Below are 22,187 nucleotides of genomic sequence, written 5' to 3' on the forward strand. Positions count from 1 at the left end.
GAGTCTGGACAGAGCAAACTGTTCACTTAGTGACCAGGAAGGCCACGCAGGCTTTGCTGGAAGGCTCAGTTAGCATTTTCCTATAGACTGTAACACATAAAAGCTCAACCGTGAAACTTCCTTTCGTCTTTTAGTGACCTAACTTCCCAAAGCCCTATGGACAACTGGAGCTCTTCATGTACGCCTGTGAATGTGTATGTGGGTTACGGACTTACAGAAAGCATGATTCAGTGTCATTTCCTAAAATTTTCTGATGACTACATACATTTTAAAAAATGCTAGACAATGTGTTTTCATTGTTATCTAGTTTTGCAGTCTTATTAGCTGAGAAATTTTCAGTTCCACTACCTTCCTGATGGGCTTAAGATAGCTAAAATTAAAATTTATTTATTTTTCTTTAGAGCATCATGCTCAAAGCGTTTTTCATCAGCCTGAAATTTAAGAGAATCAAATGTGGTATGCAAAGACTGGAATGATACCAATTTTTCACTGAACAGTAATTAGCAATGGAGAGCTAAGTCAAGGAGTTTCCTGAATCGGGGCATGACTTTGGGCTAGTAATGGAGATATTGTTAACCTTAGGTCTGGGTTGGACTTGTAAGTCCTGGAGCCGGATGCTTTGTCATTCCAAGACACACTCATTCTCTTGCTTCTATTCTTCTAATACTCAGAATTTCACAAGATGTCTTTTAAAAGTAGAACATTATTTTCTTTCCCTGTGATTGGAATCACTTTGACCCTTCCCAAGGATTCCACATTTTAGAGTCAAAGGGGGTGAATAAATATATTATGAAGTTGCTTAGTGACCACAGGGGTGCAGCTCCTATGTGGGCATTAAGAACCCAAGGACCTGAGCCACCATCCAGTGCTTCCCATGTGCATTAGAAGAGAGCCGGATCAGAGTGATATAGCTAGGACTCAGACAGCCCTTGGGATAAGAGTGGACACCCCAAGAATAGCGAACCCTTTGGGTCATGTGCCTGTATATTAACTTGGAGTATAAAGGGCAGCACACCACTACATATTCCACTTGCACATTGTATGGCTTTTATAGTTGAGATAATTTTGAGATTGCTTTGCACGAATACATTATCACTTTGCCTTATTTCTCTTGGTGGCAACAGAGAATTCTGTTGTTCACATGACAGTAACCGACTGATGATAACAAACATGTAGTTACTTAAATTGGTAATTGAAGCTGCTTCTAGTCTTAAATTGTTTTTTGTGGGCATCTACAAGTATGTCAGGGCACAAATTTGTTCAAGTTGAATTTGTGGCTTGATCACATTGTATGGACTTCAGAAATTTTCACATTAAAGTACGTTTACCCTTCAATCCTAGTGCGCTTCTTTACATTAAGACAAAGGTGCATACGAGGAGAGTTACTGAATGTGGGAACTGGAAGATGCTGGAGGTTTTCGTTACAAGAAAATTTTCTGGCTCTTCCGCTGCCTGCCTGACTAGTCTGGCTCACTTACCACCGCAGATCCGCATGTTACAATCGGGCTAGGAACACCTGCCATTAAGGATGAATTTCTCATGTATGCCGACAGCAGCGATTTTTCTTGGGTGGAAACCTCTAATTTGGAAAACGATCCATCTTAAACACTTTGTAGAACCCAATTCACACCACAAGGAGTTTTCTGTCATCTTAGAAACACAAACTGGGTGTGAGGCAGATGGTTAAATTCTGCAGAGACTGGGTCCTAAAACCCCCGAGGCTCTATGCCCCATCCTTGGTTAAATCTGTCTTCTTGCCCGAACGCAGCAGCTGCACCCGCCACTTCTCCCTTCCCTTCTGCTCAACCTTTCTGCTGAGCAGTCCAGGGCCCCGAGAACCAAGGCAATGGAATTAACAGCTCTTTAGCGAACACCTGCGACGCGTAAAGAATACACGCTGGCGAGAAAGGAGCTGGACTGGGGCATTCCGCCCGTTGAGGTCTCAACCCTTGACCTGAGAGGGAAGGTTTAAACTTGGCGCCCCCTCCCCTTTAATTTACATTTGGCGCGAATTCGCTCCAAGGCGCCGGTGAGTCTCAGTCTTGTTACATTCCCCCCTGCCACCGCTCCCCAAAGGTCTGCGCGTCTCGGGGCTTGTTCCTGGCCGCTGCCCTGTGCGCTCAAGAACGGTGGTGGAGACAATGTTGGCTCGCGCCCACCTGGCATCAGGGCGCTCGAACCCAGGTATGCACCATCGCTAACGGAGCGACGGCCACCACAGGCCACCTCGCGGGTCCTGGTCCCAGTTCCCTGGTGTATTAAGCAGGGTGCGGCACGCTTTCCGAGTTTTTCAAAGCTCTCCTTTCTTGGGTGCCGGCTTTCGGTACCTCAGCGCCCCAAGCTAGGCTGTCCCTCATCCCTCGCTGGCTCTCCCTCCGCTGCGGCCACTCGCCTCGCTTCCGAGTTCAGGTTCAGCCCCGGTTTTTGCTCCCAATTTGGGTAAAGGCCAAAGAGGGACTGAGGGCGCCGGCTAGCCTTGGGGGTGGGGGGCTGAGGGGGCAGGGAAGAGAGGCGGAGAGAGGTGGCCTCTGATTGGTCGGGGAGGGGGAGTGGAGGCACGGAGTTTCCCACAATGCCCCGGTGCGTTGCAGCCGCGGATGGATGCTGCGGGAAGGGGCTGCCATTTGCTGCCCCTGCCAGCTGCGCGCGGACCTGCCCGCGCTCCTGCAGCCGGCGCCGGCGTCGCCGCCACCGCCACCAGAGCCGTCAGTCCGTCCGGCCTCTGCAGCTGCGCCGCCTCGCTTCCCTCCGCGGCCGCCGGTGGAGCGGTCGCCATGAACCCCAGCTCCTCGGCGGGAGAGGAGAAAGGGGCGACGGGCGGCAGCAGCAGCAGCGGAAGCGGCGCCGGGAGTTGCTGCCTGGGCGCCGAGGGCGGTGTGGACCCGCGGGGCGCAGGGGCAGCGGCGGCCGCTGCTCTGGAAGAGCCCGCGGCTGCCGGCCAGAAGGAGAAGGACGAGGCGTTGGAGGAGAAGCTGAGGAACTTAACTTTCCGGAAGCAGGTGTCGTACAGGTAGGCACGGGGAGCCAAGCAGCCCCAGACAGGTGCCGCCGCCGAGGGCGGGGTAAACACTCTTCTCTGTCCAAGAGGCGCTTCCCAGGAGTTGGGGGCACTTCGTTTCTCTCTGCCTCGCGCGCTCTGTTTTTTTTTTTTTCTCTCTCTCTTTCTCTCCTAGAACCGTTCGGGAGATCCGCGCTGTTGTTTCTTCGTGCCATCATTCTGGGCTGGGGGAGCCTGCGGGCGCCTACCAGGGTCCCTGCTGCCAGAGCAACGCAAATGCCTGTGTGTGTGTGTGGGGGGGGGGGGGGGTTGGGGCAGGGGCGGTGAGGACACACGGAGATGCCTCGTTTTCTTGAGAGAAGTCGTCAAAGTTGCCCTTAAGCTGGTGTCATCTCCCACCGCTCCCCCAGCTCCCCAGATTTCATGGCTGAACCTTTGGCACGAACTTGAAGCTTGGGTTACTGGGGAACCATCCTTAAGGAAGTGGCACCTGCAGCCACATTCCCCCAGTGAGGGGGCAAGTGGGAGGTGGGTCTCTGTTGTGGGGATTCCTGACACACTCGCTCTCTCTCGCTCTCTGTCTCTCTTGGGTGTTCCCAGAAGGTCAGGGTGAGGACAGGGCGGGACTGCATTTGCATTTAATGATGGGTGCATTTGTAGAGCCTGGGGTGGGATAACTGGCCACCGGAGGAGGTCAGAAGGTAGCTCCAGATTGTGTCAGGATCTCCCAAAAGAAAAGGGCATTCGGTAGGTTCCCCCATCTCCCCATGCCAAGGGAAGAGTAAAGACACGTTCGCGGAGTCGCTGGGAGGACTTTTCCTGCTTGTTGATTGTAAAAGTGCAGGCGCAAGCATAGTTGCACGGTGACCTGCATCTACTAGGGCTTCAAGTGTGTCTTGAAAAGGGTCAGTGAGTGCACTTTGATGCCCCTACTCGTTTTGAGTCAGCAAGCCTTCCAGAAAACCATCTGATGTGTTCAGCCTGTCACACCATGTGCTGTTATGTAAGCAAAAGCAGATGACAGAGGTGTGTGGGCTGGTGAGGGTGCGCTTGATGTATGGGGGCAGGTGGGTGAATCACCGGGATCCCCACGGGCAGAGCTTGGACTGACCCCCCACCCCCGGCAGCGGGCATGTGCTCGGTGTGTTCCTGTGGTCTGGTGCCGGCTCCTCCGCCTCTCTGGTGAGGGGTTGGCATCTGTGGCCCCCTTCCTGTGCGCTCAGGGAATTTCCCACCTGGATTTTCTTCTCAGTTACTCACACAGAGAGGCTCGAAATGGATTTTCATGTTATATTTTTGGTTTCTAAAAATAGGCAGGTGGGAGGGAGGGAGTGGGCTAACTCCAGGGAGGTTTGCTAGGACAGCGGCAGTTCTACTTCCCAGTTAGGATGGCCTGTTGGGCCCTTAGGGGAACAGGGACTACACTGAGCCTCTTTTAGGAGCTGCTTATGCACAGGGTGAGTCTGGGCTTTGAGACAGAGGAATGGTCCTGTGTCTTGGATATCCATGTTGACTTCCCAGTGGGTAGGGCTACAGAGCTTGAGTTTGCAAGGGAAATCATTTTCGCCTCTTGGGAAACACAGTTCTCTGCACCTGTCTTGGGGTGGAGGGTGAGGGGGAAGTGTACCCATACTGGGTAGAAGCACAGCTTTCTGAGATGTGTGTTCACACACAGTCATGAGCGCGAGCAGGGACTCCTTGCATGACAGGCGGGGAAGCTGCTTCTACTCTGTGGGCATCCTTTCCTCTTAGAGGTAGCGTCATGGTCTCCAGCGCAGTGAACCCCTGCATCAGTGTCATCTTAGGTGGCTTGTTAGAAGTGCCTGACACCCCACACTTACAGCATACACTCTCTGTGGGTGGAGATTTTTAACAGGGTCCTCAGGCAGTGCTTAAACACACTAGGATCTGACGGATTGTTGCCCAATTTTTTTTTTCCCCCAAGGCTAAACAATTGATTCCTCAACTGATGAGACCCTGCCTGGCTTAACAAGACCAGGCAATTCCAGAAACTGAGGAACAGACAGTGATGTGGCAGGTGCTTTTAGCTGTCCCACGTTTGTCCTCTGTAACTGGAAGCTGCTTCTTTTCAAGCACTGTTTACATTCTTTCCTTGGAGTCATGGTGAATGACCAACCCAGTAGTCCCAGTGGCCGTTCTGTGCTGGGCTTAGATGTAGCTGGGCCTAACTGGTGTGCTGGGAGGTCTGTGACGGTGTGTGGGGAAAGAGCGCTGTTGGCTGGAAGTGGCTGTCGGCTCCTCGGTGAGGACCTTGCCGGCCCTGCTCCTGAGGGGCACTGCTGGGAGTCCACGGGGTGGAGTCACGAAGGGACGCAGTGTGCAGCCCACACAGGAGTTCAGCTGGAGTGGGGAGGATGGGTGCTTGTGTAGGGTGTCGCTTAAGGTGAGCCAGTGGAGCTGCACAGGTAGGCAAGGAATAGCTTGTAGAACATGAGTAACTGCACATTGAAACTTGACAAGAAAGAGGAAGGGGACTTTGGGAGAGTGTGTGTGTGTGTGCGTGCGCGCGTGTAGGGGGTCTCATCTGCTCTGTTGCTAAGGAACATATAAGCTAGGGTTTAAAAATAAATGAGGAGTGGGTGGGCATATGCAGTGACTCCTGTCTTTTTAGGAACCAGAGCCCTTTTCAAAAAGCCTTTAAATAACCATTTCTGGAGGCAGATTTTTTTTTTTCATTTTGCTTCACTTTTACTTTCTTAAGTAAAATAAACTCCTTTATCTACTCCTGGCTTTCCCCTCATTATCTTTTGTTTGTTTTTGTTTTTTTGGTGGGGAGGCACGGTTTTCCCATGATAATTCTTCTTTTCTTTCTGAACGTGCGCCCCTGCGGCTCATGGTCTCCATGGCCTGTAAAGCTGAGGCTTTTGGAAGGCAGTGCCAGTGAGCTGCTACTTTTCTCTGCAAATTGCTACTTTCTTGCTCTTTGAAAATTATGGTGCTGCAATCGACACATATGTGTAAATGACTACCTAAAGTGTAGGAACCAATTTAGAAGAAAAACTGCTTTAAGAATTATTTCCATTTAAGTCAGTAAAATGGGAGCAAACCCCTTCCAGGGATATACGGGGAGCGGGGAAGGAGAAAGTAGTTGATGAATTTTGTCTTGTGTGTGGCGGCCACTGTGCTCAGTATTATTGTATAGTTAATATTATTTATCTCCATTATAGTCTTATTAGGCGATGGTGACCATTTCTCTTTCATAAAGTTATCCTGAAGCGTGGCGCTCGGACAGAGGCGGCGCTTAAAGGCAGATCTGACTCCGCAGGACTCTCTCCTCAGACATACCGTGCTACTTCTCTAGTCATTTCTTTCAGACTTGAACTTGCCGTGTCTATGCCTGTATAAGCGTTGTACTCACGTATGTGTCTGCAAGCATGTGTGCACACGGGTGTCCACGCCTGCAAGTGTGTGCCTGCACGAGTCCACATGTATGTGTCTGTAGCTGTATGGACGTGCCGTGGGCATGTTTTCTTTCAGTTCATCCGTCATGTGCCACAGGTCATCCGCTTGACTCATTCTTCATTTTAAGGGACTCCTCTACTGTTTCAGAAATCAAAATGAGCGTAATTTCATGGTCATAAGCACAAATACTGGTTTTGCTTCTGAGGACAAAACTACCTACATATCTGTCATGCTAATGAGCATGCAAAGCTCATGAGAGGCTCATCGTGTCTATAGAAACAACTCGCACGGTGCTGTGCAGGTGAGCACGGGCCAGTGGGGCTGGCCGCTCCGCGTCCGGTGGCCAGCATGGAGTACTGAGGAAGGATGTGTTTTCTCTTCCAGAGGTCTTGGTGATTATCATTATTAAAAGTGATGTCTCTGTTTTGTTCTCTCTGCTGGTTAACCAGGATGGTGGTTTTCTTAATGCGTTTTTGCTGTGTTATAGAAGTAGCTATTTCAAGACATATGAAACTTAGGTCAGCAACCAGATAAAATATACTCACATTATATATGTATGTATGGACATAAGATGTTACTCATTTATGTGAAAATTAGCGTTACAGAGAAAAAAAAAAGGAAGACAGACAAAAAGAGGTCTTCCATCTTTTGCCGCAACTGGTCACAACTGCCAAAGTTAAGCCAGACTGAATTCAAGAACAAGGATATTCCCCTGGGTCTCTCATATGCATGGCAGGGGCCCATCTGCTGCTGCTTTTCTTAGGCCATTAATGGAGAACTGAATCAGAAGTGGATTATCAGACCCAGCAGGGTAGCCTAATGGTTAAATCCTCACCTTGCACACCTAGGATCCCATATGGGCACTGGTTCGTATTTCGGATGCTCCACTTCCCATCCAGCTCCCTGCTTATGGCCTGGGAAAGCAGTAGAGGACAGCCCAAAACCTTGGGACCCTGCACTCATGTCGGAGACCTGAAAGAAGCTCCTGGTTCCTGGCTTCAGATCAGTTCAGCTCCGGCTGTTGAGGCCACTTGAGGAGTGAACCAGATGATGGAAGATCTTTTTCTCTCTATAAATCTGCCTTTCCAATAAAAAAATAAATGAAGAAACCTTAAAAAAGAAAAAGAAGTAGATTCTCCAGGACACAAACCAATGCCCATATCGGATGCCAGCATCACAGGCAATGACCCAACCTGCTATACCTCAATGCTGTTCCCATAAATTGACATTTTTTAAAAACAACAATATATGTATATATACGTACCTATGAAAGGTAGAGTTTTGTAGTCATATAATCAGGGTGAAAGATACAGAGGTGGAGAGAGAGATCCTTGGTTTGTTGCTTCACTCTGCAAATGACTTAGTATCCAGGGCTGGGCCAGCTAAAACCAGGTCCCACGCTACTAGGGTCTCCCCTCTGGGTGACAGGAGTTCATACACTTGGGCCAGTACTGACTGCCGTTTGAGTTGCAGTAGTAGGGAGCTGGATTGGAAGTACAGCAGCCAGTACTGAAACAAACCTCTCACATGGATTGCTGGTCTCAGGGGCAGCTTAACTTGCTGCCTCACAAGACCAGCTCCAAGATTACCTTGTTACAAGCAAGACAGTTGAGGAGTTGGAAGCCAACTCAGGTCACCTGGACATTGTTCTTCGTGGTGCTGGAATCAGTATTGTCCCTGGAGGAAATTTGTCTTCTCCTGAATGCCTCTGTGCACCACTCCCTGCGGTCAGTTCAGTGGTATCCTTTTTAAATCTATACATTTGTTAGTAGTTGGAGACTCTGGCATGAGACAAAGACCTTGGCAGAAATTCAGTGTTTCCTGCCTCAGTGATCACTTGCTTGCCAAATGTTGACTTCCTTAGTTGGGATGGACACTGGATAAGATTTCAATGTAGCCACTGTCCAGAGAGCTTCCTGTGCTCTGACGGATCTAGAGGCTTCTATCACCTGTGAGAGTGATAGCACTGGGCCCTGTAGAATGTAGGAATGGAGAATTGGGAAAAGAGCTCGACTGAAGCTCACTTCCCTGGGGACGACAGTAGCATAGCCTCCTGGGGCCACATTAAGCTAGACAGGTGCTATTGTGTCCTAACACTTCACTTTCTATTCTGAGAAAACCAGGGTTCCCAGTGAGAGTCCAGGATGATTGCATTCGTTATTTTCTTTGAAGTTTGAGGCCTGGGATACATATCTTATGTAAACCCAAGAAAAGCTTTAAGATGGGAAGTATCTGTGAGTATGTGTTACCTGTGCATTGGCATGCAGCGTTTACTGTCCGATATGAATAGGCTTACATTTGTAAAAATGATCCAATGGAGACAAAGTATTTCTTCTTCTGAGACCCTGTCATGTAATTTTAGGGAAGTAGTTATTGCAACATGAGGGTGGCATGTGTATTTTTTGGGGGGTGGATAACTGAGGAAGGATGGTCGGAAAAACACACTGTCTAAAATATTAGGCTTATTTTTTTTCTCGTGACGTGTTAAAATTAAAATGAGCTAGCTTCAAATTGCTTGTTTGCAACCTGTGGCAAGGCATTACAAACCAATGCAATGCAGATGAAAGCAGTACAGCTACCAAGTTCTGTGTTTGCACTTCCTGCTCCCATAACTCATCTTTGGCTGCTGCCCAGGCCGACTCATTAGGAGCCAGCACATCGGAATCTACTTCTCTGAGATGTCGTTTGGTCCTGTCTGTCCTCACGGTGCCACTCGCAAGCAGCTTTGCTAGAATTTTCTATTGTGGGAATTAGATGTGTATTTGACCCTGGTGTGTTTCAGCTGGTCTTGGGCAACTTCTGTAAGCACTTGGAGACTCACCATATTCATCCCTGAAATACCTCTGAACTTAGACTTATGTTAGGAAGATGGCTTGAGTCACCTGACGTGAAGGCCTCAGCCTGGTGCTCTGTACAGAGTGAACCTTTATAATCAGTATTATTCCCTTAACTCAGTTGTGAACTTCCGAAACTGCACCTGATCGAGTGAAGTCTCCAGGTTTCTGTCCGCCTTGCTCGGTGGGTACTAGATAAATATTTAGGGACTCCGACTGTTTACTTTCCTGTCTTTAGTGAAACTACTGCTGCTCTTCAGTGCCAGTCCATCTCACTTGCTATTTGTGTTTCGACTCGAAACACTGTGTCTTTCTCTCTTCTACACTCTGTCCGGCAGCCCAGCACTGCCCTTGTGCGAGCTGCTTCCTGTTCCAGTACCTCCTGTTTGAGGCTGGAGAAGGGTGGCAGAAGCGTTTCCTTAAGCAGCTATTTGCAGCTTGTCAAAGAAAAGGCCCTAATTTGCCTTCCGAGTAGCACTGATTAGCTCTCTGGTTCTCTTTCTGTCTGTCTCATCCTTTTCCGAGGGGCAGCATTGACTTTCTGCTTAGGGAATTTTCTGTGGACTTTTCCTTCTATGATTGTAAGTGAAAAAAAAAAATTTGCAGACTGGCCACCAAGTGTTCCTTGAGTCTTTCGTGAGTGCTGTCCAGCCAGTCCAGGCTTACTCTGGAGACCTCGCTTCTGGAGTATTCCAGGCTTACTCTGGAGACCTCGCTTCTGGAGTATTCCAGGCTTACTCTGGAGACCTCGCTTCTGGAGTATTCCTTCACTTATTCCTTTGACTGACATGATTGATATTGGTGGATAAGTTATTTTAGAAAAAAAATCTTCGGTTTACTTAGGGATGCTAAGCCAAGTCTTCAGAAAAAGAAGTGCCAACTGCAGTTTCTTAATTCATGTAATTTGCAGAGCCCTTGAAGATGGCTTGTGAATATTCTAATATCCGCTGTGTCCTCAGACAAGTGGCACAGGCACTGCTAGGGATTTTTAGGGAAGATGAAATGATCAGGTCTGCGGATGAGTGTGGTGGAGAAGGAAGGGCTGCTGTCCGGGAGAGCGAGGGAGAAAGATCTTCAAAGATGAGTGTCAGGGTTTTGACCTTCCAGCCTCTGAGTTTGATGAGCCTTTGAGATGGAGCAGATGCCATTTCTTTGAGATTTGTGTATTAGAAAGGCAGAGTTAGACAGGGAAAGACACACACACACACACACACACACACACACACACACACACACCCACCCCTACCTTTCACTGCCTTCCCAGGTACAGCAGCAGGGAGTTGGATAGGAAGTGAAACAGCCGGCACTTGAACTGGTTCCTACAGGGATCACAAACAGGTCTCAATCCACTACACTGAGGTATTGGCCCCCGTGTACTGAAGAGGACATTTTTTCTGACAAAGAATTCTGTAGTTCTTGATTCTAACCTCTGTGAAGTTTTGCCCTTAGATGCTTGAAACTTACAACTCGTGTCCTGATCAGGAACTGACTGTGGTTTAAGTTATGATATTAATAGCCTGGCTTTTGTTGGGTGTAGGGGAAACATTCAAACAGTAATAATTAAACTGCAATCAATTCCCATTGTTCTTACCCTCGAATCGCACAGGAGACCGAGTTAACCTCTTGGTTCCGAGCCCCTCTGGAGCTCTCCCACTGGGATCCAGAACTCCATTTGTGCCTGATGTGTGCCCTTGCACAAGTTCCCTATCCTTATTGCCTTTATTTTCACATCTATAAAGCAGAAATAATAGTATTGCCTCCCTGAAGGATCATGTGAGGTTTAAATGATTCGATATTTGCAATGTTGTCTATCACAAAGTAGAAGATAGAAGGTGTTTAATACTGTCTATTCTTCAGTCCAGTTGAAGAGTGACGTCTTTTGTTACATTTCAAAATATTGAACACCCATCAAATGCCAGTAACCATAAAATTATTCTAACAGTATGAAAAGAATCACTTAGGAAGTGAAATGCGGGGCGCAGCATAATAACCTAGTGCTTGCAGTCCTCGCCTTGTATGCGTTGGGATCCCGTGTGGGTACTGGTTCATGTCCTGGCTGCCCTGCTTCCCATCTAGCTCCATGCTTACACCCTGGGGCAGCAGTGGAGGACGGCCCAAGTTCCTGGCTCCTGACTTCACATTGGCTTAGCTCCTACTGCTGCGGTCACTTGGGGAATGAGTATATTTGTCTCTGTATCTCCTTTTCTCTGTAAATCTGACTTTTTGATAAAAAATTAAATCCTAAAAAGAAAAAATAGAATGGCATGAAGGTCAAGACCATGCCATTCTTCTTTCCCGATGTAATAGAACATCGTGCCAGCCTGTTAGGGAGTGTGAAGAGGGGAGAGCTGCTTGTGCCCACTCGGGAAATTGGAGCAGATAGAAGGCAGAGACTGGAGGCGATCGGCACCGTGGGTGTGTGGAAGAGCAGGTAGCAGCGACCCAGACTGGCAGCTGGTCGTCTGAGAGCAGAAGTCAGACGCGGAGGGTTGGCGAGGAGGTCTTGGAGCCGCACAGTGTCAGGAACAGGTAATAATTGACAACAGGGGTGCTAGAAACAGAGCTGTCACCTGTGATAGATCCCAGGAGGCAGGATGTTTCCTTTCTGCCTGTCTGACATCCCCTTTGTGTGCCCAGACAGTGAACGGCTGGCGTGTCCTGGCAGTCAGAGAGCCTCACACATGCCACCTGCCCTGAATATTTCCAGAAATGGAAGACTCAACCTTTTGGGGTGTGCTGTCAATTCTCTCAACTAGGCCAAACAGCACAATTTATTTTCTAACGCTATAGATGGCTCTTAAGTCTTTGTTGAACAAATAAAATTTGTTCCCTTTTTAATTTTTTCTTTCGAAGACAGGAATAAGACATTTTGGCTGCTGTTATGTATTATGTAGATTTTCAGGAAATAACCAGAAAATAGATTCCTTGAAAGAACCGAAGGACATTTAAAAATGTATCATTCCGTTGTATATGAACAAGGTGTCATATTTCTATGGAAAGTTTTATTTTCGTTTCAAGAGAAAGTTGACAACAATTTGTTTAAAGATAAAAAGAGCTTATATAAGTATGTGGAAGGTATTGGAAAGGGTCTCACATATTACTTAGAGGAAAGCTTCTGTTATATTCCTCAGAGTTAAAGGACTGGGGTCTTTGTCAGTGTAGGTAACCATGCCCGTAGAGGCACTGAGGAGAGCCTGCTTTCAAACACGCTTCTCCTTTCCAATCAGGCCTTTCGTATTACCAAAGTTAAGCAGCGGCTTCCTCTCTCACTCTCCGTTTGTGGGGCTGTTGGAGCCCCTGCAGTTAGGTGGGAGTCCAAAAGCCTCTAGCTCCGGCAGCTGCGGTATCTCACCCTGGCAGTGTGAACAGCCAAAGCCCCTCCTGGCCTGCCCAGCTGTCGCAGCCCCAACTGCCCTAAGGTAGAGCCCCAGGGTGGCGGCTGATGAACAACAGTGCTGACAAACTTGGAAGTTGGAGATCAGCATGGGCACATTCTGGGGGAGGCTGCCCTCTGGGTTGCGTGTGGTGACCTTCATGTGGCACCCTCAGATGGCAGGGAGTAGTGAAAGTAAATCGTGCTCTGGGTCTCTCACAGTAGAGCCGCTCATTCTATCTTGGAGGCCTCTGCCTGCTCCATCGTGCTGCAGGGGTAGGGTTGCAGTGTATGGATTTGGGAAGAGACACATTCAGTGCATAGCACCAAACCACCCTGCCTTTTTAGACAGCGACCTAGGAAGTTAAAGAAGATCCTTTTCCTGACCAGGGGCCTCTGACAGATCCTTCCCTAGGCAGCAAATGCAATGTCTGCATTCCCAAATGGTTTGTAAAGTGTAGCTCAGTGCGGGAAAAAGCTTTTCTTGGTTTAAATGCTGTCTGTGTCAACTAACCTCCCTTGTAACGCATATTCTTCAGTATGAACTACTGAGCTTAGCAGCACTCACTCTATGTCGTAAGCTACTATTTTTAAAGGCTATTTATTTATTTGGAAGAGGAAGAGAGAGAGAGAGAGAGAGAGAGAGAGAGAGAGAGAAACGGATAGATATTTCATGTGCTGATTCATTCCTCAAATGGCTGAAGTGGCCAGGGCTGGGCAAAGATAAAACCAGGAGGTTTCCCAAGTGATGACAGGGATCCAAGCTCTTGGATCATCTTCCACTGCTTTTCCAGGAACTGGATCACAAGTAGACGAGCTGGGACTTGAATGGATGGCTCTCATGGATTCAGTGGCGCAATCCTTTGTGTTGTAATGCTGGCCCTGTGCTACTGTGTATCTTAGATAAAGTAATTCAGTGATTGCTCAGAGTAGGAGGAACTTTGTGTTTCTGTTTTGTAGAGGAGCATATTGAGGCTTAGACTGACACATCCTGCTTGAATGACACAGCTCACAAAGTGGCAGAGTGGCTGTGCCTGTGTCTGGTTGCTTATTAGTAAGATCAGAAGTCATTCAGCGAAAAGACCCGTGGGTTTTATGTTAGTGGAGCAGCCAGGCCTGCCCCAGGACACAGAGGATGGCGTTAAGAAAGGCTGAATGGCTGGGAGAACGGCATTGTGTTAATGTCCAGGCATGAGATGGCTGCTTGCTGCTGTCAGGTGTAGGGAGGCCAAGACTGAGCTTTCCATGGTGCTGCTTTTTGAAGGGTGTGAATTTTCCATTGTGTGGGGTGGGGGACTGCAGCTTTGTTTGGATGGAAAATGATGGCAGAAAGTAAAGCCTGGTGCTTCCTCTTTACATTCTTCCTCCAACGTCAGACTTTGTGACTTGTTGTAATCAGGGTGGAACTTGGAGGGGAAGCTGGGCACTGCGCATGATGGGGGCCCAGTGAGGAAGTTAGGGCCAGGGAATTGCAGTTTGTCTCTCTGCAACGAGATTGTCAGCATCATCCCGCTTTGTAAGTATTTCCTTAGAGGAGTTCAGCCTTGTACCTTTAGCTACAACACCTAGTTAGGCTGCAGGTATTTACAATGTACATTTTCCTAGAACAACATCTTGCAGGATTCCTAAGCACGTTCATGTGTATGGTTACAGACACCTAGAAGTTTCCAAAGGAACATTTCAAAAACCTGAGTCATTCTTACACATTTGAAGAAAACCTTTGAGAGTTTCTTAGGAAAATAAACCTCTGGTTCAAAAATAAACATAAAGCTATTTCAGAACTGAAACAGAAGCTTTCTACGAGCCAGGGTGGAAGTACCTATAACAAAATCTAAGGGATTTTAAAAAACAAGTGAGACAGATTTCTAGTGATTTTTTGAACTGTTAATACTGGCTATATTTAGGTACTTAATAAAAAATGTGTGTGTGCTTTTCAGACTTACCACTTATAAATTCCTTCCACATACTTGTAATCGAGCTAATTTTACCCTCAGAACAATCTTAGGCGACCTCATGTTGTTTTCCTAGCCATTGTGTACTTAAGGAATCAGGCATACCAGTGAAGTTCTTCCCCATGGCCATATCCCAGAAGGGGCACTGGCACTCTCAAGCTGGCTCTGGGATCAGAGGTTTCATATTCTTTGCACCCAGGGCACTGCTTCCATATGTTAACCTATAGGAAAATAGTTAGCAACATTTCCCGCTTGTTAATTTTATTTGCTTGAATTTATCTCCATTATGAGTTTCAGTGGACAGAGTTAAAATCGGTCATCAGCTGCCATAGCAAATCCATACTACGCCGACAAGGAGGGCGACCTCACTGTCACTGTTATTCCTCCGCTGCACAGCAACACACGGGAGCACGAGTGTGATCCTGTACAGTTAACAACCCATCGCCCCTTCCTGCCCCCCACCCCCAATAAAGGGAAAGAAGAGACTGAGATGCAGGCACTTGCTTTGCATTAGTTGCTAAGCAGCAGCCATTTCATTGTAAAGGAGATTCAATTCAAGCAATGACATAGGTATTCCAAGAATAACATTTCATTTTCAGAGCTGTTGCATTTCAGGTTTCCATTGAGCGTATGTGTCTGTGGCTCAGTGATTTCAGGGGAAGAAGAAACCACCTCAACATATTTGTTGACAGCATGCACGAAACTCCCCAGAGCTGATGACCTGCTAACCAGCCTTTCAGGTGAACAGGACGGAGCGAGCCCAGGATACTTGCTCTTTTGAGGAGCCGAAAGTGTGACCAGCAGCTACAACTCATAACAGGTGTGTTTCAGGGCCTATTGGACCTTCGCTGGTATCATCTACATGGAATACTCTGGATCATTCGAAGTTCTGCTTAGAAGTAATAATGTATGGGATAAGATGTTGCAGCCAAGGAGTTGGATTGTGATTGCACTCTGTTGAGATTTTTTTTTTCCTGGAAAATGAAAGGCTAGTGTAAGTCATGGAGTTCAGTTTTATCAGAAAAAGAAGTTAGAGACTGGGTGTTTATAGAGGAGGAGGCCTAGAGAATGTCCTTACAGCTATGTGAGTGAAGGGAAGATGTCAGAACACAGAAGTCCTTGGCCCTGCCTCTGAAGGCATTTCAGCCATCGCTGTGGGAAGCTGCCAGCCTGTGTGAGCCTTGTGGTTCAGACACGTGCCTGGAGAACCGCTTCACAGGAATTGCAGAAGGGAGTAGATCTTATGCTCTCAGGGTGTGCTGCACAGCACCCCGTGAACCCCTTCCTCAATCCACATGAGAAAAAACAAAGTGCCTTTTTTTTTCTGGGAGTGGCTGGGATGCTTGGAATCTGGTTTTTATCTTCCAGTAAGTTGTCTTGCCACGTCGGTCTAAGTACGTTTTCCAGGAACTGAAAGTCATGTTTGTTCAGAAGAACAAATACATGGATGAATTCATAAATGGCGAGCGGTTATTCCCACTGCAGTGTTGGGTTCATTAGCGAGCTGGGTTTTAGCATCTCTCCAGCAATTAATGCGTCTTATAGTTTCATTTTTCACTTTGTGCAGTGATCAGAACAGCGTTGGGGAAATAACTCTGGCATTATAGGAACCCATTATCCGCGTCAGGAAATCAAGTCGAGAACGGGTGGGAGGAGGGGACTAAAATCCTTGACTGTCCTGCATAGCAGGAAGCTACAGAGCAGTGTGACGTGTCTCCCACAGACGTGCTACTGTGTGCCGGGAAGCTGTGACAAGGGCCTCACTTAAAGAGTTTTTGTTAATTCTTGCAACAACTGTATGAAACACATGCTTTTGCTGTCGGTAGCCTCATGGAAGAGAAAATGAAGGCAAATAACGGGTCGGAACCTAACAGGTAGTGGTGATGTCAAGGTCTGAATTTCAGAACTACCTAGCTCGCACGCCCAGGCATCACTCTGCTTCATCCCAGTATGAGCACAAACCCCATTTTTCCTTTCACCTCCACCCATTGTCTGCAGCATTGTGAGATTGTACAGCAAGGTACCTGCTTATCTACCATGAAAACAGTGTAATGGGCCTGGCACGGTAGCCTAATGGCTAAAGTCCTCACCTTGCATGCACTGGGATTCCATATGGGCGCTGGTTCGTGTTCCAGCTGCGCCACTTCCCATCCAGCTCCCTGCTTGTGGCCTGGGAAAGCGGCAGAGGACGGCCCAAAGCCTTGGGACCCTGCACGTGCATGAGAGACCAGGAAGAAGCTTCTGGCTCCTGACTCCAGATCAATGCAGGTCCGGCCATTGCGGCTGCTTGGGGAGTGAATCAGCGGATGAATGATCTTCCTCTCTGTCTGTCCTCTCTGTATATCGGCTTTTCCAGTAAAAATCAATAAAATCATGAAAAAAAACCATAGCAGTGTAATGACTGGAAGCTGCTCTATAGGGTAACCTCTCACTGCCCTGGCATCACCCTACGGCCAGGATGTGACTTGAGGTTTTGGACTTGGACTCTAATAGGGCTGCTGAAGAGCTAGCTGCATGACTGCCCGTTCGTTCGTTTTTTCTGTAGTCAGTGCCCTCCTGTGACATCACCGAGCGCTGTTCCAGGACCGGTCACCAGTCCTCCTACTGGACTGTGAACCACCCAGCCTCTCTGAACGCAACTTCCTGCAGGCTTTGTTTAGCCAGGGATTTTTTGTTCCGTTGCTTGTGGCTGGAAAACAAAGTAATTAGCTCATAGGGTGTTGCTAACCGGTACCTAAGAACTCTTATCTGTATTAGGGTGGTAGCATAATTGAGTTCTGATTGTGAAAGAGTTGTTATTAGAGGGGAAAAATGTGCAAATGATCATTTAGGGATTATTCAATATGAACTCCTCCTCGCACCTTTTTATTATTTTCCTATTTTATAATCACATCAATTATCTGAATTATGTATCTTTTTTCACAGATGAGAAAACTGTCTCATAGAAGGAAATAATTTGCTTTGAGCAAAAAAAAAAGTTTTAATTAGTGAGGTGAGGATTTACTCTGAGGTCACCTGCTATTAAATGTGCTACCTCCACTGTTTTATTTTACCTCCTGGTAAGGGAAATCCAGGGTATTGCCTCTCCCGTTTTTCCTAATGATTATGTTTTCAAATCTTTGAAATCAGACACTGCACATCCCTCTAGTCCTCTTTTATGTAGATCTCCACTTTGGTACTTCTCTCCTCACTTACCTGGCTCTTCCAGCTGTCCTAATGCCCTGAGTTACTCAGGGCTTTATTCCTGATCGCGAATAAACTTACAGTGTGGTCCAATCCAGGCTACCACTGGGACTTTGTTCAAATTGTGTCTTTGTTCAAATCGGGAGCAGATCTTAAATATGGCAATGAATATTGACACAAGTTGCTCCTTCTGGGGTCTGCTTCAGGACCAGAGTCAGCATGTAATAAGTGACTCTTAGGCTAGATTTCAGTCTACACCTGTTCCTGTTCCAGGTATGCTAGAAGCAGTCATGACATACACCTGCCAATATAGTTCTTCATCCTTTGCCGTGATGATTGCTTTTGAATATGAGTAAGCATGGGTATAGGCCAATTGCTGTAGAATCCATTCCAAAAAAACAATTTCCAGACTGCCAATTCAACAAATTACTGATGACATCTCTAGAGTTTCGCTTAGGTTGCAGCCATTTCACATAAGATTTGTCATTTCATTTTGGCAAAATGTTTATTTGGCGTGTTTCATGTGTATTTTTGGATATTGAACCTTCTGGAATGTTCAGGATCCTTCTTTCTGGCCACGTGTCTGTCTTTCCTTCCCTTTCTTTCCTAAATAAAAAGGGGCAAGCAGCAAGTTCTCTCTTAATTACCATTTAATACTAGCTCTGTTGTTTTCTTCAGACTTATGCCTGCCCCACCCTACATTTGACTATGATACTAGTGGAGAAATGTTTGTATTCGTTTTCCTAAAATCAGCTCAATCTCTTTGAGAGGTTTTGGTTAACTTTCTTTTTTTCTGTATTTAATGAGTTGACATGGAGCTGATAAAGAACCCCATCTGTGCTTTGGCTACACCTATTTTTGGTGGCCAAGAAGGTTTTTGTATAGAGGACAGCATTTCATTATATTGGATATGAGAGCTGTATTTTCCAGAGCAATAAGCACTAGCCATATGCATCTTCACAGCTCACTAAATAAATTAAGTTTGAAATCTAGTTTCTGAGTTACACTAACCACATGTTATATGCTTAATTGCCATGTGTGGCAAGGAGCTGCCATATCGGGTAGCCCAGATTTAGAACATTTTCATCATTGTAGAAAATTCTATTGGATGGCTACCTTGAAAGCTGTGACAAGATCCTGATTTCTTAAAGTCACCGAGACCTTTAGTCAGCTATTTTCAAATAATAATAATGTTGGATGGCGTAGTTCTTGAATGAAAAAGCCTCTTTCCCTAGTGGAGAAGTTACACTTTGTAAGTACGAAAAAGAAGATATTGTAGACAGGAATTGGAGAAAAGTCCGCTATCCTTGCTTGCCATGTGTTCTTTCTATATTGCGGTGGTAACTGAGTTCCGTAACGGCCAGGAAAGGGAGATTTAGTTTTTCTCTTTTTTCCATGACCTGCATATTTCCCAATGTTACCAAACACTGTAAATGTAAGAGAATATCTGTTCTAAAGAAATAAAATCTGCATGAGAAAGGTATCCGTAATGCTATATTTACAGCAGCACAATCTACAGTAGTAAAGACATGGAAGCAATCCAGATGCCCATCAAAAGAAGAGTGGGTAAAGAATCGGGTACATCTACTCCACGGAATACTACCCAGTCGTTAAAAAAGAACAAAATTCTACCATTTGCAACCAAATAGTCCCAACTAGAGACAGTGAAACAAGTCAATCCCAAAAGGACGAATATCATATGTTCTCTCTGATGCAAAGTACAAGAGCAATAGTCTTTTTAATACTGTTTGCTACATCTCATGGGGTTTGGTATTTTAGTTTTTATTTCATTCATTGAAAAAAAAGGTTATGTTTTTCATATTGATTTCATCACTGACTCATAGGTCACACAATTGCATCCTTTGCTTCAGGAGGTCATTGATTTTCATTTCTTTAGCAACACATTGACCATTCATTTCTTTAGCAACACATTTGACTTCATGTTGTTGTGAATTTTCTATTTTTCTGTCTTTTGTTGATTTTGTTTAATGGCTTTTCATTTGGGGGTAGTTATAGTAACTATGTTGTAGAGGCTATCACATACAGAGGTGAAGACACAATGCAATGTGTATCTCTACTTGCAAATCAAAGATGGACTCACAATGAATCTGTTGACTATCTTAACAATAGGATACAGGACTCTTTGCTGTTGCCCATGCCTGCAGTGTCAGGATATACTTAAATGACAGAACGATGGACTTATGACTGATTGTGAAGGACTATACTATTATAGTGATATGGGGGGAAATCAGTTTGGGTGGCAGAAATTTGGGGAGGGGGAAGGGAAATCCTGGAGCCTATGGATCTGTATCATGGAATAATAAAATGCATATCTAAATAAATTAACAAACAAGCACTTTTGGGTGGATTGGATAGTTTTCTGCCTTAGTGCTAACTAAACCTGACATGGTTGTGTGTGGGGTGGGGTGGGGTGGAATTAAGAGTGGGAAAAGAACATAGCTGCTTCTCCATCAATAGATTCCTGAAATCTGGATGACTTGGTCCATGATAGAGGATACCATTTTGGAGTGTGGACCCTTGCATCAGATTGTGTCTGTTCCACACAGACAGCTTTTTAGTCTCCTTGTTTTATTGTTCATGTTCATTTCCATCATGTTGATAATATTTATTGTCAGATTCTGTGGGAGGCATGGAAATGAATGCATAGACCTAGGTCTTTGGTGTGGCTCACCTGGTACCTAGAAAAAGAACCCTAGGGGAGCCAGGAAGAAGAGTTCAAGGTCAGAGCCAAGCCCCCAGAGGCTCTGTGTGTGCTCACGTGGCTTTTCCCTGGCACTTTGAGTCGCCAATGTTGCACACAAGGGGGTACTAAAAATAACCCGAGTAGCGTGTGTCCTCCGCTGAAGGGAGTGAGATAATTCATGAGGATGATGAGAAACGGGAAAAACGGAACGCTTTAGAAGTTGAGAATTGAAATGCACGAATCTCAGTGGGTCTCTGAGGCTCTGCCAAGCACTGAGTTCTTCTTTTGAAGTCTTGATGCTGAAGACTGGGGCGGGGGCGGGGGGATGTGCCTTTAGAAGCATCAGCGGGAGAATGTTGGGTTTTTCTCACCTCTACTTGATAATGTCAGCAATTCCCTCGATAAAAAAATTTGCCTGTTTCTAAGTGCTGTTTTGGAATATTGTCTGTCTTATATGCAGAACATTCTCTGAAGCCCTTGATGAGAAATCCCAAATTGAGTGATATGAGCAAACAACCTTAACGTTGTTTATAGCTTTTGTGGGGGAAGTAAAAAAAAAGGGTATTGAATGCCTGCTATGTCTCAGATATGATGTTCAGTGCTAAAAATAAAAGGCGTAAGAATCTCTGTGATCAAGATTAGGGTTGGTTGCAGAGAGAAACAAGGAATTGACTCGCACTGCTGCAAGGTGATACTTGCAAAGGCAGGGGGTGTTCATGGGTCAGGACGTGCGTTCAGAGGACGAGCAGCCGTGTCAGGCTAGAGGCTGGAACACCCGTGGCAGTGATCATTAGGCTTGCCTTTTTGGAGCAATAGGAGATGGTTGGGTGCGAAGAGGAATACATGATTTGTTCTTATCCTAGACTAAATGCAAAAACATACTCTATGTTCTTTTTTTTCCTTTTTTTTTTTTAAAGATTTATTCATTTTATTACAGCCAGATATGCACAGAGGAGGAGAGACAGAGAGAGAGGAAGATCTTCCGTCCGATGATTCACTCCCCAAGTGAGCCGCAACAGGCCGATGCGCGCCGATCCAAAGCCGGGAACCAGGAACCTCTTCCGGGTCTCCCACGCGGGTGCAGGGTCCCAATGCATTGGGCCGTCCTCGACTGCTTTCCCAGGCCACAGGCAGGGAGCTGGATGGAAAGTGGAGCTGCCGGGATTAGAACCGGTGCCCATATGGGATCCCGAGGCGTTCAAGGCGAGGACTTTAGCCGCTAGGCCATGCCGCCGGGCCCCATACTCTATGTTCTAACTGACGGACTGGAAACATCATTCCAAAGCACAGTCCACGTGCTGCTAGTCTCTCCCCAAAGGCCCCCAAATAATGAACTGTGTGAAGGAGTAGAGGGCTTTAAGAGTTCCACTAACCCAGAAAGCCACACAGGAAGGACTTTGACCAGGTGTTGTATCTGCTCTGCACTTGTTAGGCAGCGGCAGCATGAACAAAGGTGGAACAGCAGGCAGGGGAGGCTGCACGGGATCCTGTCTGGGATACAGGAACACAGAGAGGGAGAGGGTTCCCTTGAACAGTGACTTTGAGGTGTTGGTAGTGTTTGAACAGCATGAGACAGGGACACAAGGAGAGAGTGAATGGAGGATATTCCAGGCAACAGGAGCATGTTGCTGGCATCCGTGACTGCTTTGGGCAGGCTTGTGAGTTGTGGGATACTTCTGCTTTGTGGGTTGGAAGACTGGGAAAGTGTGTGCTGTCTGCT

General features: G+C 46.6%; 1 protein-coding gene across 4 annotated transcripts in view; it reads left to right on the forward strand.

Moving 5' to 3' along the window:
• Nucleotides 1-2,565: 2,565 nt before the first annotated feature.
• DGKI (diacylglycerol kinase iota) overlaps nucleotides 2,566-22,187 on the forward strand; it is a 402,429-nt gene continuing 382,807 nt past the window's right edge. For all 4 annotated transcript variants that reach the window (XR_009244222.1, XM_058654978.1, XM_058654979.1 and 1 more), the window contains exon 1: nucleotides 2,566-3,010. Coding sequence is in view for 3 of the 4 variants with exons in the window: in XM_058654978.1 (XP_058510961.1) it covers nucleotides 2,598-3,010 (413 nt within the window). In the remaining variant the exon portion in view is untranslated. The remainder of the gene's footprint in view (nucleotides 3,011-22,187) is intronic.

The sequence above is a fragment of the Ochotona princeps genome, chromosome 25, assembly GCF_030435755.1.
Source record: "Ochotona princeps isolate mOchPri1 chromosome 25, mOchPri1.hap1, whole genome shotgun sequence".
NCBI classification, from domain to species: domain Eukaryota; kingdom Metazoa; phylum Chordata; class Mammalia; order Lagomorpha; family Ochotonidae; genus Ochotona; species Ochotona princeps.